This window comes from Plectropomus leopardus, chromosome 21, assembly GCF_026936395.1.
Source record: "Plectropomus leopardus strain MGB_pleo_1.0 chromosome 21, ASM2693639v1, whole genome shotgun sequence".
NCBI classification, from domain to species: domain Eukaryota; kingdom Metazoa; phylum Chordata; class Actinopteri; order Perciformes; family Serranidae; genus Plectropomus; species Plectropomus leopardus.
The window spans coordinates 18,488,409-18,508,327 of NC_142196.1; the positions used below are offsets into that span (position 1 = coordinate 18,488,409).

Sequence of the window (19,919 nt, forward strand, 5' to 3'; positions counted from 1 at the left end):
TTGAAGCCTAAATGCAATTGCCAGAAGTAAAAAGCTAATGTTAGGCTACAAATGAACGACACTACTGTCGCGTTGCCTCTAATAGAAGGCTGTTAAGCCACGTTCGGCTTGATGAGATTCTGTTGTCTCATTTAGCCACTTCTTAGCAACCAATGTTTTTAGTGTCAAAGTTCATGAGAAGGATATTTACTGATTTATTTTATGTTGTAGAACAAAAGGGGACAGTCTATATCTATGCCCCATTCATTGTTTAAATTGTGTATATAGTGAAGTCACAAAGCATTATTTTTTTTCCCAAACAAACAATAACCCGATAGAACTGTCAGCTGTCACTCCCCCGCTCTGGGTAGCTCTTTTGCTTCATGTCTGTGGACTGTCTTTAATTATATAATTAAAAACTGGAGTAAAGTATACTATGCAGTTCTGTTTGTGTTACACATTTTGAATGGTCATGGAGAATTTTTACCAAAGGTCCCTGAAAAGTCATGGAAAATATTTGAAATTTTGTCCGTGAAAATGTTTAGTAACCCTTTTTATAGTGACACCACCAAGGTTACCTTCAGTTTTATGTCACTTTTACAAATTCTCAAAAACACACGCACTTTTAATCTTCAGGGGAGCCTTGCATTAAATTACTTCAGGACCTTCATCTTGCTTGTGAATTGACTTGTTGGGTTGAGTGGTGTGTCATTGCACGGTTGCAAGCAGTGATATCAGAATCTTCCCAGAAAGAAATATGTTTTGACAGGTTGTTTTGGTTTTTCTCCTCCTCTCCTTTTCCCCATCTCTATCCAATTAGCAGCCATCCTCCCGAATGCATCTTCCCCATCAGCCTCATCAGCAGCAACTGCACTCCCAGCAGCAGCACTCTTCACGTCCAAGAGGACCTCCTCCCTTCCAAGAACATGGGCGCCCAATAGTCCAGCAGCCCCTTCAGCCCCTCATTCCCCCGCACATGGCTCACCGCTCCCCACCGCTGCGGCCCCAGATGGAGCCGCCACCACGAATGATGAGCCCCCCGCCACCCAACTTCCCCCAGCATCACCAGCAGCAGCCTCCACAACCCAAAAACATCCACATCAACCCCCATTTCAGAGGGCCCACATCATCCTCTGTGCAAGGTAGGCTAATCCTCTATCACTCCAGTGCTTTTTGTGAGCATTTTTTGCCATTTAACTTTAGTGTCTTTCAATGAATTTCCCCTTGTTTCCAGTGTTTTCTCTGAATTCATCAGTGAGCTGACCCATTAACAGTATTAAAACTGTAATTTTGTGATGCCATTTGTAAAACAGCAGTTCTGCCATCCATGCATTAACAAAAAATGTTGCAAGCAGCTTCAACAAATTACAAGAGGATAGTTAGATCAAGAGTCAAATCATATGATAGCCTGTGAAGAGACTAAATGTGTGAGAGAGAGAGACACACACATAAGGATCGATAAAATTTAAAAGTGTCGTATCTGGTTGACTTTTTTGGATTCAGAGGCCATGTCCAAGCTTATAATATATATGTAAAATTTTTCCATTGTTACCGCAAGCCAGAGGCCCCATGCTACGATATTATCACGATACTTAAGTCACTATACAATACTATTGTGATTTCAAATGTTTTACGATATGTGCAGCATTGCAATGACATATATTGTGATAATTTGCGATTTATTGCCTTCCTTTCAACCGCATATTATATCCCTGATGGAAAACTTCATAAACATCTGTTTTATCTAATAAGTTTTTTAAATTGTTTGTCACACTCAAGGCACTTTTTCTGGAGTAAAGTGTTATCTAGTTGACGAAAAAGCAATTAGTTTTATTATTCAATTTTCTATTTGCAAAAAATGATTATATAGTTCAAAATTCAATACTGGGCTGTGTGTATCGTTATAATATTGACAAGCAAAATATCACAATACATGCTTTATTGTTTTTCTTTTCCCCCCAACCCTACTGCAAACCATTGCAGTATGTGTATAGATGTAATATATACACTGAGCTGCCTCTGTAGTCTTCTGCACAATTAATATATTTTCAAGACTGACATTAAAATCCAAAAGATATCCGGATTTTGTGTTACATTTTACCGTCATTATTTTGGTCTTCAGCTGTCGGTTTAAGACGATATGAGTGTACCCTTTGTCTTGCGCATAGTTGATGTTCCTGTTTATTTGTCTCAAATGTTCTCTCTGCATGAAGATAAAATATGCAATTACCATTATTTCTCTAAGATTCGTGCTCTAAATCTTGAGAATGGAAATCCCAATTTACATTTTATCCAAAATCACGCAGCCCTAGTTAACCAGCAAGATGCTCTCCTGAGGTGCATGTTATGGCTGGCAGTTATCCTTACACTGTCCTGAAAGGTGTCTGGATTAGAATGTCATTTTGTTGTTTGGTTGAATGACAAGTGAATAGCTCTCTCAGCCAGTAATGGGTTTATCCTCCATTTTTCTTCTGGCGGCATCACCATTTCATTTCCTGAGATGGGTTTATCTGGCCTGTCTGTCCAGGCCAAGATTGAAATTTTGTTAGCAAAGCATGTTAGCGCTTATGTGTGTATGTGTCACTGTTTGCAAGAGTGCATGGGGTTTTGGTTTTGCTCCTGAGAGGAAGACGTGTTCTGGAAAATAAGGAATTGCCTGTGGTTATGATTAAGTGTGTGTGTGCATAATATGTTTGTATATATGTCTGCATGTATTTATTTATATATTCATGAAAGTGATGGATTCCAATTCAATGTTTTCCAGTTGTAGATGTTGACATACAATTACAATAACCCTTATTTTGAAGCAGTATGAAAATCCAGTATGTTGAATTATTTTGTGCCAGATCTGGTGAAACAGCAAATGTCTTATTCATTTTTATTTGTTGAGTTTGGTAAATTATTCTCATACATTTGATCTTTTCTTAAGCTCACTGGTCCGTGTCCAGCTGTGTAAAGATGTGAGGAGCGACTCTGATATAAAATTTAACATGTATGTCTGTGTAACAGCCTTTAGCATGGAGGTGCCTAATGGGCTCCTCCCTTTCTACTATCACCACCCTCTCTCTGCCTACTGCCCCTCATTTTCATTTTCTCCCCCTCCTCAATCCACCACCCCCGCCCCCCCTTCCCTTGCTCTCTCTCTCATTGCAGTGCCCTTGATGCCTCCTGCTCAGAGCCAGCCCAGACCTGCTGTGGGTCCTCAGAGGTTCCCTGTGAGTAGCAGCTGCTCCTCTCCCTCCCTTTCGCCACACTTTCTCTCCCTCTCCACGCGGTTAGCGTCCCTTTTTTGTGAGGGCAATATCATTACGGCAATTAGACTGCCTGCCCTGGCCAAATACTGTTAAAGCAAATCTGTAAACACCGATACGTCTGGCTGCACAACTGGAAATGCGTGATAGGGGCTTTAGGCAGTAGACTTTTGGAGGTCGAGGCTTCAGTGGCGGGACTTAGTTAGCAACTCTTCATGGATGGGCTGGGGCTCAGACTAGCCAGCTTGGCACATAATGGAATTGTGAAACCAGGATATACTGCCAGCTAAAATTCACTTTCCACAAGTTTGTGTCCCAAAGGCACGGAGACCTTTTTTGAACGGTATTTGAATTAATGAAACATGCTGGTGGTTTGATGGGGCTTGAGTGAGCCTCTTGCCTTTTTGCACCATATATTCTGAAGGCTGAATTTCACGTCAGAGAAAAGGGATCTTAACTCAGTGATTTCCTGTAAGAAAAGGTCCTTTATTTCACTCACAAAGAACCCATCCGAGGGATGACGGAAATGCCTTTAAAGTAATTACTGCATTGAGGGAAATGGCTCGACAGCAAGTTGGCCAAAGTGCTTTAAGTTACTCCGTCCCTCTAGTTAATGATGCCCAGGCATCAGGTGGTGCTGCTACTGACTGACATCTTCCTGGAAAGTGCATTTTATATGGATTTATGCAAATTAGCCATTGGAAAATAGCTGCATCCAATTGCATTCAAGTGGATTTACAACCCAGTTGCCAAATGAGCTGGGTTTCCACATAGAGTCAAGCTTTTGTCAAGAAAACTGTATTTTTATTTACCTCTTTTCCTACCTTCAATGTCAGATTCAAGCAATTCCTACTCCCTGAGGTCTGTGATTGTGCTAGATATTGATAGCACTGTAGCAGGGAGCTGTTTTGCCTCTTATCAGACAGTAGAAGGTGGGGTTGGAAGGGTATGCAGACAACTGGGCTGATGAATAGCATAGTGTTGGATTCCCCAGCTGTCAATCGCATTTAGGCTGCTGTTGCCAAGGACACAATTTGAAATGCAGGTGACATACCAGCCGGCAACATTCCATTTACCAGTGGGCACCTGATTACTCATGATTATCATACATTATCATCCCATCAAATTTAATTGTTAAAAGACCGGGCAAATGGGGGGTCATAGCCTCTAGTATTACTGCATTAAATTTTTGCTGGTGGAGTCTGGTTTTGAAATATTAATCTCTGCACCAATTAAAGGTAATAGAATATTTAATATGTTGAGATAATAACATTCAGTCTCACCACAAAATAAAGATGCCATCAACCACACTATTTGAAACAGGGCTGTAATTCCTAGTTGTTACCCATATGCACATTTTAGAATTATTTTATTCCTTACTGTGAATGTTTAGGGCTGGGTGAAACATCGAATATACTAGATGTATCATGGCTTGTTCCACATGAGATATATAAAATGACTATAGCATGAAGATTGAGTATAAATATTCAAGTCATTTTTTAAGCCACCAACATGAGACTTTTCGGCGTTTCAGTTCTGTGCCTCTCATAAGGTGGGTTTCCATTACAAATCTGCGCAAAACTCAAGTGATATTTTCTGTCAATAAAACACAATTGCGACATGACTGCGCTTCTATTGAGTGATATTATGCGATTTCTTGCAATGTTACGTGACTGTCCTCTCGCGGAAACATTCCAATAACCATGGCGATGGATGTCCAAAACATTGGCAGGTTTGTTTCTATTGCAACCACTCAATAAGGCCAATCTAATATCGCCATAATTTCTCTGTCTAGTATAAGAGTTAATAAGATCTCGGTCTCCTCCACCATCCACAAATACCGAGTCATGTTTTGTAGAATGTCATGTGACGTTGTTTTTTTATCTTTTTCTTTGGGTTTAATGGCGGTTGGCATCTATAAAGTCGCATTACTGCCACCAGGTGTTATACATCATATGAGCTATAAAAGCAAAAAAAGTGTTTCCATTGCAGTTTTGCGAAATATGTCTTTTTCAAATCACCTGATATATCACCTCATGCGAGTGCCAAAACTTGTTGAGTTTTTTCGAAATTTGACGTGTTTCCATTAGGCGTATTTTGTATTCGCAATTTCAGTTTGCACACTTTGAGGTGTTTAGTGGAAACCCGACTTTAGACACACACAAAGCAGGGCTTTTGCAGCGCTTCAGGCTGTGATTATTTAGTCACCTTTTGTAACCGCTGAGCACCTGTGCGATTTAAAAATCTTTGTTGTATTTGAACTGAAGAGCTATTAGTTTCCACCTTACTAAAACAAAGAATATGCGTCAGTGTCTACAGTTTGGTATTAGCTGTAAGAAGTTAACACAAAACCCAAACACAAAAATGCCTCTTTAAACTCAAATTTCCATTCTAAAGTAAATACTTTGACGTTTGGCCCCTCTCCATTATACTTGTCTTGGTTATCCCATCACTGCTGAGAACTATCCCAGCATCAGTTACATGTTGAGCAGCCCGCAGCCTGTTTATAAAGGATTAAAAGTGAGAGAATGAGTGGTGTTATTTGAGAGGTATTATGGACACCAGAGTCCTCATTGTGCAAACCTGCCTGTCTGACCTTTTAGAACAGTGCAATTGTGCCCTCATTTTGATCCCCTGTCTTTGTAAGCCCCTTTGATTAACTTTCTGTTAAGCAAGTTTTTGGGACTCTGGCCTTCTAGCTTTCTAACACCTATCCTTTCTAAATACCGCCACGCAGCAGTGGAATAAAGATGGATTAAGCCTTGATAGCATCTTAAGTAATTTACAATAGGCTTGGAGGAGGCAAGCAGCCCATTTGTGGAAGTGCCACGTGTTGAATAGCAGGTTAATTTTTCAACAGAGATGGATGTTTAAAAGAATAAAGGAGACAGTTATGAGGGGGATTCGAATTCCAAGGAGGGATTAAAGGGTTGTTATCTAGTTTTCCTTGGAAGATAGATGGAGAGTAGCGTGCATGCACTGAGTAGAAAGCTGTCGAACATACGAAGCGGTTGAAACAAAGGTGAGGGCACTTATCCCCTCCTGAAATCCCCTTTCCTTGTTAGAGACGGGCTTTTAGAGGGTTTATCAACAAAGCCCCAAGTAGCATTAATGCAGGTTTGCTCACAAATTCAGGCCGAAGGGTTTCTTTAATATTGGCATGCATATTGATGTTTACAACTCAAGATTCTGCGTCTTTTTAATGACCCTAGCCTTTCAATTACAAGCACTCCCTGCCCGATGCAATACTCCACAACAAATTCCCATTTTTCATTAGTTTAATTTGTTTGTGATTATTGAGTTCCCAGTATGGCCTATAATTCATGAGTTTTGTGTTTTCTTAGGGACCGGGAGACTTCCAGCAGCACATGTCAGGTAATTTTGGTCAGCCCCAGCGGCCCCCTCATCACATGGAGCCCTTTAGGAATCAGCCACCTCAAGGCCCCCAAGACAGAGAGCCCCTCTTTATGGGAGGTGAGTCCCACACCCAGCTTGGACGAGGGTTACAAAGCTCTCTTGGCATATTTAATCCTATTCGACATCACCTCTGGCGGTATACCTACAGGGTATGCTGCTAGCTTTCTGGTGCTGCTCCATCAGCAGCACTCATGTTAAATGCATGTGTATATATATACATCTGAATGAGACTTGGAAACTGCATTAAACATCTATATTTATGAATTTCATTCACAGTGTTAATGCAGAATTTAATACAACGTTGTTTACCATTTCACCTTGATAGAGTTGTCTGTTTTTGTTTCCCTTGCCATAACATTATACATCTGGAGAGTAAGTTACTACTGTATTGAAATTGGCTCACAAAGCAAAAAAAACCTGACATCTCTGTTGTGTTGTTGTTGTTTGCTCTTCCCTGTGTGGGCACAGAGCACACAGAGTCAACACAATTTCCAGGGCAGCACATGTTTGATCACCAGGGCCCTACTCCTCTTATGAACAACCTCCACCAGCACCAGCAGCAGCAGCAGCTGCCTGGCCAGGGCCAAATGGGTTTTGGCCCCCCAGGACCAGCCTTCAACCAGCCGGGCCAGGGTCCTTTAGGACTTTTTCAGAGAGAACCCCCAAGACCCAACCTCCCTCTCCACCAAGGTCATCAGGGGATGGTCGGCTTGAATCAACAAGGTGGCCCCCCCAACCAGCCCAGACCCTTCATGGGCCCTCGTCAGCCGTTTGGCCAGCAGGGAAACCTTTTCCCCCCTCCACAAGTTCCATTTGGGATGCAGGTACGATTAAGAGTAAGTGATTTTATAACTAATAGATGTATGTGTATTTACGCTGTGCTGTTTCTCTTGTCTTCTATACCTTTAATGAATTTGCTTGCTAAATATTGTTATTTCATCTGAGTATATTATGATGTTTTTTTTGTTGCATCCTCTTTTACCTGTGGCGCTTCTTGTAAAGGAGCCCAGCAAACAGTTCACATGCTTTGTCTGCCATGAATGTATGAATTTTTGTCTGCTTTGCTCTAGATTATTAAAATTGCTGTGGCAAGAGCAATGACTACACTGGAGTACTTTACACATGAATAAACTAAACTAGTTATCATATTCACTGCTACTGGAGCGTAGCAGAGAAAGACTCATGTCTGTTTGGCACTTCCACATTTTGTCAAGAGACATAGACAAGAGCTCCCTCTAGTGATTGAATCAATATTGTTGCAACATGAGATACATACTTGAGGATCCTGGTTGGAGGTTAATTATATTCAGGAATTGCCTGATTTAATGTTGAGAATAGCACTCATAAGAAGTGATATTATTGCTGTTGTAAAAAATGAAATAAAAATGACATCTTGAATTATATGTAACAAGTACTGATTTTGCTGATATGCTCATGTTGTCTTCATTTTCTGATATTTCAGGGCTTAATGCATGGCCCTCCTGTCTCCCAGCTTCCGCATCACGAACCCATGCCATCCCATCAACCCATGCACCAGCAGCAGCAGCATCATAGGCAGGAGTTACCCCATCATCAGCAACATCTAAATGTCAATGAGCCGCGCCCCATGATGCACCATGGCCAGAATCCTTTCCATCAACAGCAGGCGCATGGTAGCCCGAGGCAGATGATGCCCCGCCCTCAGAACCCCCAACAGCGCAACATGTCCAACAGGATGGTGAGAGATTAACATATCAGCTCATCTATTTTCTGCTCAAACTGATGAAAGGCAGTAAAATGGGGTCATTCTAATTACTGTATTCTGTGAGCAACTTTCCTCAAAAAACAAAACAGAAATTAGTGTGTGAGAAATGAATAATCTGACTGCATAAATTAAGATCAGATTGTAAATACAACATTAAATGTTTATATTTTGCCCTTTCTTCAGAACGCACCTGTCTCCAAGCAAATGCAGCAGCGCAACAGCAACCTCCGGGAGCTCCCGGTAGCACCTGGCAACACAAACATGAGCACTGCCCGCCCCGCCGCCAACATTAGGCCTGTTGCTAAGGCAACACTAGGGGCGCGTCCTGGGCCGAACACTCAGCTCGTGCCTGATGGTGGCAGAGGAAGAGGCCAAGTTGCTGCCAAGATCGAATCACAGCCTGGGGGACCAGGCAGGACAGTCAGTGGCAAAGAAATCCCATGCACACCATCCAGCAAGGCACCACAGGTCAGCCTTTTAACACTCGTGGAAAAAAAACAAAGGAATTTAGAAATGTCCTAATGGCACAATAGTAGAATTATTTGGATTAATCTGTATTTTTAATTATATCTTTCTGAAATGGTACTGCAAACCATTGTTCTTTCTTGCCGAATTCCCAGTGACCCAGAAATTGTAATCTCGACAGAGCTTATTAGTGTGCTGAGAAGGACCCCCATTTATTAAAAGCCCAATCATAAGGTTGTTAATGACACCAATCTCATTCAATTGAAGAGACCAGATCAATACTATTGCATTTTTCTCTTGGGTTTTGCCTTTGATTACATCTGAGTGTCATTCCTAGTAATACAGTTGAAATTGGACACAGCGGCACACAGCTCCCTTTCCAGTAAGGGGAAACATGCAGTCATGTTGTAAATTTGTGTTTTGTACCACAGGACCCTGATGAGGACGAGGAGACACGGCAGTACCGACTGAAGATCGAGGAGCAGAAGCGCCTGAGAGAGGAGATCCTGAGGAGAAAGGAAATGCGTCGGCAGATGCAGGCTGGCATCAGAAAGAAGGAGCTGCTGGACAGGCTCAGCTCCCAGGCTCCGACCCAAGCCTCAGCTCCGTCACAGATTCAACCCTCACAACAAAATCAGCCACACCCTGTACAACAGCAAGCACCGCAACCACAGCAGCAACAACAGGAACAAAAACAGCTGCAACAGTTACCGCCACAACAGCAGAGACAGTTGCCTCAGAGAACACAACAATCATTAAATCAATCATTAAAGAATCCTAATCAAGCGACCCCTATCCCTCCAAACGGCAGTGCTCAGATCCCTACACCACGTCCCAATGTCAAGACACGCCTGCAGATGGCGAAAGGTAGCACCCAGCAGCAACAGACTCCTAGGCCTGGTCCGGGCCAGCAATGGGAACCACTCCAACAGAATCAGCAGCAGCTTCAACAACAACAACAACAACAACAGCGAAGGAACAGTGCTGTGAACGCTAACAGACCTGGTGCTTTGATCCAGACCAATCAGGTCCCCCAAAAGAACATACCTGTAACTCCCTCTATGGGCCCTGGCCTGGCTCAGACTCCGACACAAGGACCTAAACTTGGAGCTAAAAGAACTGTGATGCAGCGGGCCAAGAATTCTAGTTTCGAAGGCCAGCAGGTGCCACAAAAAGTCAGAGTCGTCAAACTTTCAGGAACGGTGAGCACGCCAGTTTCATTTTTATCTTTCATATTTTGGTCCGACATTTATATGAACGGATTTTACCCACAAGGGAAACGTCACTTTTGAAATGAAATGCCACTGATTGCCCCCACACTGTCTATTTTGTAATCTAAAAGATGTCTAACCTATTGGAATGACAAGGTGATGTCTGTGTCATTTTGGTAAAATTGATCTGTTAGGAGTTTCCTCTCTTAAGCTTTGGGAACTGGTATTTAAGACACAATGCCTTAATGCACATTTTACCTAGCACAGAAAGGCTGTAGGCATTAAAGAGAACAGTATGACATTTATCTGTAGTGTTGGGGACACCTCATCACTGCTCTTAAAGGTTGATATCCTCTTTTAAGGGCAGAAGAGTATTCTTTTAAAGATAGAGGCCTTGGAGATGGTAAAACAAGAATGACAGTAACACCAACAAGTCTAGAATTACCCACTGCCGGCTATTTTATACTCACTTGATAAGTTACTGCTGTGGCCTTAATTACACATTAATCTTTATTGAAAAACCACAAAGGCATGCATGTTAAACATTCATACTTGTCACTGATGAGACATGTTGGTGGGATGTGATAGTATTTTGAAATAAGCCGCTTTCCGACTCCATCCCAGAGGATCAAGCCACAGAGCCAAAATCGCAGGCTGGCTGCAGATGAAGATAACTGGGTGTCAGTGTGTTAATGGAAACCTGCGCAGAGCTATCTGATGTACCGCATCTTTGGAGAAAAAAGGGGAGCAGGATGTGAGGTGGAGAAAGAGATGGAAACAGAAAGAAGGAGCTAAGGCCTATAGCTGTCGTGAAAAGAAGATTGCCGAGATGCTCCCTCTTCCACATTGTTCTGCTGTCATCAACGGGCGCTTGACAATGTTATCTCCTCCCCTCTCTTTTTTTCTTGCTCTCTCTCTTCCTCTCTGTCATCCCTCGGTTGCTCTTTTCCATCAGCCCATCTCTCAGGTGCGAGGCAACAAAGGGATGCCAATCCAAGACCCTTGTAATTAATCTTTTTTGGTTGAACGGGGGGAGCAACATAATACCTGTGTAAGAAAGTTGCCACTTTTGAGGATTTGGATTTGTATGGCTTAGGCACACAGATAAGAGGCAAATTATATTTTCATCAGGGATAATACAAAGCAGCGCAAGACACAAAAGCTAGGGAGGAGGGGGGTGTGAGGGGGATGGAGTACACATCGAGCTGCTGTCGTTCCAGTGTAATGCAGCTTAGCATTTGATGGGTGCAATCAGGAGCTGTGATTTCTATAGGAGGGATTAATCCATTTACTCTCGACTGGGGACAGGTCAGAGATATCGCCTCTTTTCTTCCCCTGTATTGATCTGTCACATCTCTCTGCAGAGTCGGGGAAGAGACGACCTTCAATTCTTCCCCGCATGTCAACAGAGTTGAGCTGTGACTTCATTTGATAATGAGACCATCACCTTGTTGGGTTGATCTTTATTCCCCGCAGCATGTCTGATAGGGATCCAGTGCCACTTTTCTGGCACTTTTCCCCTTTGCTGTGTAGATAGGGCTTTGCATTTCTCCGTTTTCAATAAACGCTTTGCTTAATGTGAATAGGAGTGTTTGATGCCTGCAGATTGGTGTAAATGAAAGCTTGATTCTTGTGTAAGATGCTGAATTAGTGTTGTCCTCCATCCAGAGTGGAAAGGGGCCAATAGCAGCTGGCAGCCCAGTGCAGCAACAAGGCACCTGGTCAACAATCCCGCTCAACCAAAGGAAGGTGACCATGACAGGGCAGCAGCAACAGGGACCCGGAGGAACACCACATGCTGGCCGAGGGGTCATGAGTAGCCCACAGCAAAATAGGGTAAGTCATACATGAACTCCCGCTTTCTTTTGTGCTTTGGACACGAGCATGCATCTCATCCAATATATATATATTAATAGCGCAGACTGTGAAGTAATGGCAGCTCTGAAATAAAAGAAGCTGAAATGTCTCCTGTAAAGTTGTCCCATGCTGCTGGCGCTACCCTGGCATTCAGTAGACATACCAATCGAGCAGCAGTGGTAATAAGACAGGACAGTATGCCAGGTGCAGGAGTATTGACAAGCTGAAAGCAGTGTAACACGGGGGGCTACACAAGGTCCCCTGGCCTCTCTGCACGCCTGTCACCACCAGGCTGCTGTCACAGTTACCATACTCACTGACGCTGACAGGGTAAGGCAGTCACCATATCGCTTGCATGGCTCCTCTCCCTTTATGCTCCCCCGCCCCCAACACACACACACACACACACGCACGCACACACACGCATATTTCCTCTACCTCCTCTCCTCTCTTTTCGGGGTCTTTCCCTCCCCCTTCTGCTCCTCTGCAGCTCAAGAAACATACCTCTCACTCTCAAGCTCAAATGAAGATATGCCATGCCACATGCATCACGTTCTGACGTTGATGTTCTATGTAGAAATATGATAAGTCAATCATGTGAGAGCTTGGCGTGTCTGAAGGGTGCTAGAGGAAAACACATAGCGTTTTTTAAAATTTCCTTTGTGCTGAGAAACAGTATAGCTCCTCTCCACATGGTTGGATGCAAGATTAAAACATCAACATGCCTGTGTAAGCAGGGAAAGGCTCAGTCTGTGTTACCGCCGCCGTCTTTCTCCTCAACCCTTCCCCGAATTTTTTACCACATGTGGGCGATTTTCTCGCGACGGTGTAGGTTGTTGTGTCGGGCCGGGGCCGAGGTAGAGGGGGTGGTCAGATGGGTCGAGGTCGGCCGATGTCCACGAGACAGAGCCAAAGAGGAGCGGAGAGCGAACGTTGTACCGTGTCCATAGAGGGCCTCTCTTCATCCACAACCGACGGTCAACTGCAGAATCTTCTCAGGTCCATCGGCCCCATTGAGGTAGGTACCACAGCTTGATACTTAAATTTTTTTTGTTTTCAAGTACCCTTTCTTGTTAATTAATTTGTAGATTTAATATTAAAGCATCTATTTTCTGTAAAAAGTATTAAAATTTGTACATACCTTATGCTAAAAACGTAAAATATAGATTTGTACTTTCACCCACCACAGGGGCAGTAATGAAATTTTCGTAGCATGATCCCATAGCGCCCTCTATTGTAGTGATTTGGAACGTAGAGAAAGTGAACGAATGAATGAATTTCCTTGCACCATCCCCCACTCCCTCTTGTGGATCTAGTTGTACTAAATTTGTATTTTAATACTTCTGTTCATCACAGATGTTCAAAATGATGCCCCAGCAGAGGAAAGCAATTGCCAAATTTTCCAGTCCCCAGCATGCAGCAAGTTTTCAAATGAGCTTCCACAGGTAATCAATATTTCTCTCTCTTTTTATCATCTTTTAATCAAACCAATTACATTATTACATTGCTGTGGTTGTAGTCTTTACATTTGTGGTGGTCATGTAATTTAGCTACTGTAGTGATTGTACGAAGAACGTAAGTGTTAATTAGTGTCTTTGCCCATGAGACAACAGCTCAAACATTATCACAATTACTACACAGGCACATGATTGATTTGTCCCACATTGATGTGTCGCTGATTGATGGATGAGGAGCGCAATAGAACCAGGGAGATCTCTTAAAAGAAGTAATTTTCTCCCAACGTGGGAGCCTCTCCGTCACAGCTTCAACATGGCGTAGGAATATTTCCTCAGCTCTTTGGGGTTTCACACAGTCAACGCCTCTGCACAGAAGCATCATTTATCTCTTTTCAACTTGGAACAGTGAACATAAAGACCTTAGCTGCAAAGCATGCCATTGTTTGACTTTGTCTACCAATTGTCCATTGTTGTAAAATGGCACTGGAGAGACACTGGACAGTTAATCCTACTTTGATGTAGTTTGTGAAGAATGTTTTGTGCGTCTAACACGGACACTAAGTAGAGTTCATCATGGGATAATGGTTGCTCCCCTCCTCAGATTCATTATTAAAACTAAACTAAACTCTATCATTCTGGTTTGACCACTCCATAATAGTTTTTTACTATTTGCGGCTCGCTGTCTGGTGCGGATGCAGGAAATGGTTGTGGCAGACTGTGGCCAGCCCATTCTCATAGCAGTCTTTCTCCCCCTCTGTAGATGGCAGTATTTCATCACTAATGGTGCTTTATATTTTCAACTCAAGCCCACTGTCAGGTAGAGATGAGTCTCCAAGCAGTTTTTGGGTGAATGGCACTACCTAGTGGAGAACTTGCATGCAGGCGCAGAGGTGGACAATTTAACATTCGACACATAGCAATGACCGGGACCAAACTGGCATTGGATGTACAATAATAAATGATAATTTTTTTCTAATTTCCCAGTGGTTTTAGGAGTTGTAAATGTTGTGATTTTTGTGTAGTTTTTGCTTTTCAGTTTTAGTGCTGCTTCTGGGACAGATAGTTCAGATCATCTCTCGTTTTGGTTGGTCGTTTGGTGTTGCTCCTCGTTCCAAATGTTATTAGATCTTTTAACTGTTACCTGGAACCCATTTTGGAATAACCCTCTTATGCATTTTGGATGTGTATTTTAGTTGTGTGTCTGATTACGGAGTTGTTAGATTTAGGTTTATAATGTGAGTGTGAATTGAGGGAATGTGTATGTATGTTTTTTGAACGTTTTTTTTACAATTGCAAATTAAAAACATTTTTTGGGAGGCTTAATATTCATCATATATTTGGTCCGTCAGACAGAATTGCTCTCGATTCTTGTCCTGGATACATTTCTGTACATTTTTGTCAGGATATACATTAGGCTTCCTCAGTTCTGGTATAATTGATCCGTGTGACTATCAATTGCCTCATCACTACGCTGCATGGTGTACCTGGAAAAGCACTTTGAACAGTTTTCCTTCACAAGCTGATAATATGGACATTTGGCAGTAGACCAGAAAAGTAAAACAAATTCCCTGTATTACTTTGCCCAAATTGAGTCCCCTAATTACAATAACATCCTTCATATCGAATCAGTCATTGATATCGTACACCCACTTAAAATACATTTCTGTAAGCACAATCTCCATTACATCACTTTAATTTTCTGAGCATGTGCCCTTGTTTGGCAAGTGCTACAACATCACTTAAATCCTTAAATTTTCTAAATAATTAATTTCCATGTCTGGCTTAGTTTTATTTTATGAGACATCATTATTAAACTAAATAGAGCAAGTTAGGCTCATTTGCTTATTCTCATAATTCCATGATTTTTGTCCCTTTTTTGTCTCTGCCGAATTTAAAGTTGTTACGCGAAAACATCTCTTTAAAAATATTTCAACATTATTATCCTTGTTTCCCAGTAATTGAAGTTCAGAAGTGAATCTCGTGTACATTACTAACAGGACTGTGACAAAGGAAGCTGAGGGGGCAACCATTATCTATGTAATAATCATGTACATAAGTAGACCAGAACTTTCTCTCAATATTTATCCAGTTGACTTTTTTTGAGCCATTCTTAACAAATGTTGTATCAAGTTAAACATTTTATATGTAAGGATATGCTGATGTGTCCAGACATAAATCATTTTACTGGTGTTTTGTTTCTAATTTAGAGCTAAAATGAAGAATGACTGGACCACATTTCTGTTTAGAAAAGACAAAAAGTTTAAGGGAAAATAAAAACATGGCCAATATACCGTGAACCTGCAGGTATGTGAAGCCGGTTAAACTTTAGCCCAAAGAGTTGTGGTTGTGTGATATGTCCATGTGTCTGGTGCCTTTACGATGAATAATCTTTCTTATTTGTGCTGCATTTTTATTATTTTATGTATTCTGTAAGTCCGTGGGTAATCAATTTGCAACATATCACATATACTTATTAAACACGTTGTATGGCAAGAAATACTACCTCATATATATTTGGGGGGATGCCACTGAATTTTGGATAGCCAGAAACACGATAATTTTTGTCCTGCCCCTTTAACTGTGATGTCATACTTATGTTCAGCTCCCTACAGCCCTGACATGCAAGAGATAAATCAATAGACGAAGTAAATGTAGCCACATTTTAAAGTATTTAATAACTGGATTTGACTTATATAAAGATAATTTTGAGGGATAACATTGAGATGTTAGTAGATCAACACCTGGCTATGCATCTGGATGACATCACAGATTAAGTTCTTGGTTCTCTGATTTTAAGACTCCAGAAGGAGTTGTTCATTTTCACAAGCACCTATTGGCCTCTGTCCTTAACTGCATGTATGAATCAAATTCATAAATTTAGTGGTATCTCCCTTAATTCAGCAGTTAAATGAAATAACTCAGAATCCACACAGTTTTAAAATAAGCTGCACACACGTTATTCTTGCCAGTAAAGGTTATCAGATTCTCAACATGCTTTAAGTATCAGAAGTATTGGGACAAATGGGGTGTCTTAAATGTCTAAACTCCTAAAATTCCTTCTTTCTTCTTGTAAAACTTGAAGTTTCATGGTTTTAAGTCTTTTTGTATGTTGTACGGTCTTTCTAAACCGACTCCTTTATGTTTTATTCCTTTTTTTTTTTTTTTTTAGTTGAACTGATGTAGAGGTTTTTGTTCCTTAAAGATGTGTATTGAATGTTGGTGTCGTGGTTTACATTTCATTTTTAGTGCTGTGGTAAATCCTGTGGATTTGAAAAAGTACCGGCAATGCCAGTGATAGTTGTATTGCTACAAGACATCTGGTCTTGTAATGACAGAGCAGATTCACATTGAATCTTTTTGTACCTTAATTTTAAGAATTTCGTACATATATGTACCTTGAACTTTTAGACGCGATGTTCTATTTAAAGTAATTTCTTTGAGAAAAAATGGTGCTATTCTATGACCTGATTTACAGCAGGTTATTTAACTAGCACAATTTTCCAATCACATCACCTCATGTGGTTGCAGTAAGGTATTTAATATTTGATTAAGAAAGGCTCATCTGTTTTTATGGGGCTTTCTTGTGTTTGCATAAGCCTTCATTATGGCTGCAGACATCAGAATGTTTATACTAGCTTTGCGTCAAATACGCAATACTAGCAGGGTTGGTTTCTACTTAACACTAACTTACAACTTTTTATCAACAGGTCCATTTGGTGATCCAGGGTACTGAGATTTTGCAGACCAGCTGAAATAATCATTTCATTCTTTGTTTTTCTTCAGGTCACAAGCTGTCATCAGCGTGGGTGCTACCTCTTAAAGCAAAATTAAAAGGACCATGCCAGTGGTTTTGAATGTTTTAGCAAATCAACAAATTTGGCTATAAATGGGTTATAATTTACTAGTGACTGCTTCACAAACGTTACCCAACTTAAAGGCAGGTGTTGGTCTTTGTTCATGGTAGCACTGTATAAAAATACACTTGCTAAAAATAGGCAATCTATCACATTCAACTAGTAGTTGATTTTACTTTTTGTTAAAGTTATTGTTACATCTTAATGTAGTTTATATGATTGGTTCCTTGATGATACATTTAGGTGCTGTTTAAAGCTCCAACATCTGAAATTTGAGTTGGGTAGTTTATAGTTTGTCCCTCTAATGTAATGATCAAGGTTAACTTTGAAAAACCCAGCAGGTCATTTGTAACCCCTTGCTACTAGGGTTGGGCGATATGCTGCGATTGCACTGTACGATGGTAGAAATGTGTCCACTGGTAGAAATTTAGCAGTACAGTTTCTACAGCGGGAGCTCTACGAGGCAGGCTATGTAGCAAATCAAGATTCTCACTCATGATTCTCATGGGTTGAAGATGCACCGGTTTTAAGGTATACTGTGGTATGAAATTAACTTATAATTCTGTGTATATGTGATCTATGGTAATGAAAAAGAATCCAACTGGACAGAGAATTAAAGCTTTTTATAGTACACTGTCAAAAGGGTGGTGGCAGGGGTCGCACATACTTTTTTTTTTTTTTTTTTTAAGTTTAAAAGTGCATTCGTTCAACTAAAAATAATCGATTAAAAGTCATTGTAACTGATGATGATAAGAATTTTACACAGTATACCGTGAAACTGAGATAAATTCTGAGATGGTTACTGTAGCAAATGTTATACTGTTGTAACCCTATTTTTGTGTAATTGCTCAAATCCAGCTGCTTTGTTAAGTTATGTGATTTCAGTAGACATAAAGGTAGAGAGTGAAGTTGTCAAAAAAAGTTTGGTTTTACTACTTTGAGTCTTTTTGTTTTTCAACTCAAGTTTTGTCTCATGTGAGACAGTTGTTTTCTTTTGGTGTGGAAGTCCCAAATAAAAGGAGAAAATAATAAAATGTAGTATGTAAGTATGGTATAGTTATCTCAAACTATTTCTTAATTGAATTTACCGAACAGTTACTATATTGAGATATGTATCATTTCCGTGATACAAGATTACATAGAAGATTTTGGCCATATCGCCCACCCCCTTGTTTTGAAGACTGATTTCTTAAAGGCTTTTCTGACCTGCTGGTATGAAAAATGATTCATTTGCTGCATGTTGTATACAACTTACCACCATATTGAAAGTTTTCAATCAGGTTTTTATTCTAGTTTTCCTCAAGTTGTGCAAAACAACCAAGAAGATATCGTATGCCTGATATAGTGTGCATCTCCAACTTTTTCTTTCTTTAGTTCAGTAGCTGCTCCTTGTTTATTTGAGTTTACGATACACAAGAATCATTTTTTGTACCAGCAGAAAACAAGTGCTGCCAAATGACCCACAGTTTTTATTCGCCTTGTATTTATCTTTGAGGAAATCAGTTGTTTAGATTTGTGACTCCAAAAAAAAAACATTTAGTCTTGAAAGTACTGATTACATGAGAGGTACAAACAGGTTGAGCAAAAGCATTCATAACCATTGGCATGGTCCAACACTTGTGGTGCTCTTTGTTTAAACCCATTGGGTTGTTAAAGATTGTAGTTTTGTTTTGGAAGGCACTTTTGGGGCACATTACCAAAACAGAATGAGCTGTAGTATTCACATTTTTATTTTTCAGCAGCGTGCTGGTGAGAGGAGCCACTGATCAGCTTTAGCCACGATATTGGGATGTCACTTTTGGTGCCTTAACTCACTCGCTAATCACTAAAGGTTCTTTTACAGCCATGCAGTGTCCGGCCTTGGAATGAAGATTTTACTTGAGCTTACTTTCCTCACTAAATAGATGTTGCAGTCATTTGGTCCACCACATTTCCTTCCATTCCTGCTTTTCCTGCCATTGCTGTTTTTCCAACTTGCACGTTTGACAGTTGCTCGTCTTTTCCACGATGCTGCTGCCGTTGTTGAATGAACTTAAGACTTCTGTATCAAGCAGGGTGGCCTACCTGGATTACCATTGTTTGTTAGCCCAATGGATGGAGGTTTCCATCTCTGTGACGACAGCCGGGTTCACAGAGCAGACACGTAACTCTAAAGCCGCATTTATGGCTTTCACTGCACCAAAGGTCATCCCAACTGCTTGACATGCATTGTTTGGTTGGATATTGGAAAAAAAGACACTACAGTGGTTTCTTCATCCTGAACAGTACGGTGCACCACATAATGACTGAAAATCCAATCTTGAGTTTGAAACTGTTGACAATCCATCCTGTCATGTGTTTGTTCACAATTTGATGTATAACATGGAAAAAAATCCCATTTTGTGTTGGAAAACTCTGAAATGAATCATGTTCTGATGCTGTAAAAATTGTGATTTTCTGAAGAATGTTTTTAAATGAAAGTGACTTTTTTTTTTAAGTAATGGAGTATGTTAAATTTGATGCAAGAAAGTGGAGAAAAAAATTAAACCCTTTGATACACTAAGCAATTGCAGAGTTTTTTATTGTCAAACTGAAAGCTTTTGGAAAGTGAGGTCAAAGCTACTTTCTTTCAGATCAAACCCACAAGGTCCTTTGGTTAGAAAGGCAATTGCCTGGACTGGAGTGGGTGTCATCTGAAACAGAGG

At 40.9% G+C, this 19,919-nt stretch overlaps 1 protein-coding gene across 3 annotated transcripts in view; it reads left to right on the forward strand.

The window, feature by feature from the left end:
* The window catches only part of rbm33a (RNA binding motif protein 33a), a 30,921-nt gene extending 11,144 nt beyond the window's left edge, over nt 1–19,777 (forward strand). Inside the window, exons 9-19 of one of the 3 annotated variants that reach the window (XM_042510132.2) lie at nt 800–1,121; nt 3,133–3,194; nt 6,575–6,704; nt 7,116–7,483; nt 8,110–8,364; nt 8,575–8,859; nt 9,288–10,058; nt 11,736–11,903; nt 12,757–12,942; nt 13,281–13,369; nt 13,566–19,777. In XM_042510132.2, the coding sequence (XP_042366066.2) occupies nt 800–1,121; nt 3,133–3,194; nt 6,575–6,704; nt 7,116–7,483; nt 8,110–8,364; nt 8,575–8,859; nt 9,288–10,058; nt 11,736–11,903; nt 12,757–12,942; nt 13,281–13,369; nt 13,566–13,614 (2,685 nt within the window). In that variant the 3' untranslated portion in view covers nt 13,615–19,777. The remainder of the gene's footprint in view (nt 1–799; nt 1,122–3,132; nt 3,195–6,574; nt 6,705–7,115; nt 7,484–8,109; nt 8,365–8,574; nt 8,860–9,287; nt 10,059–11,735; nt 11,904–12,756; nt 12,943–13,280; nt 13,370–13,565) is intronic. The other 2 variants (XM_042510134.2, XM_042510133.2) reach the window with 2 other exon arrangements.
* The last annotated feature ends 142 nt before the right edge of the window (nt 19,778–19,919 follow it).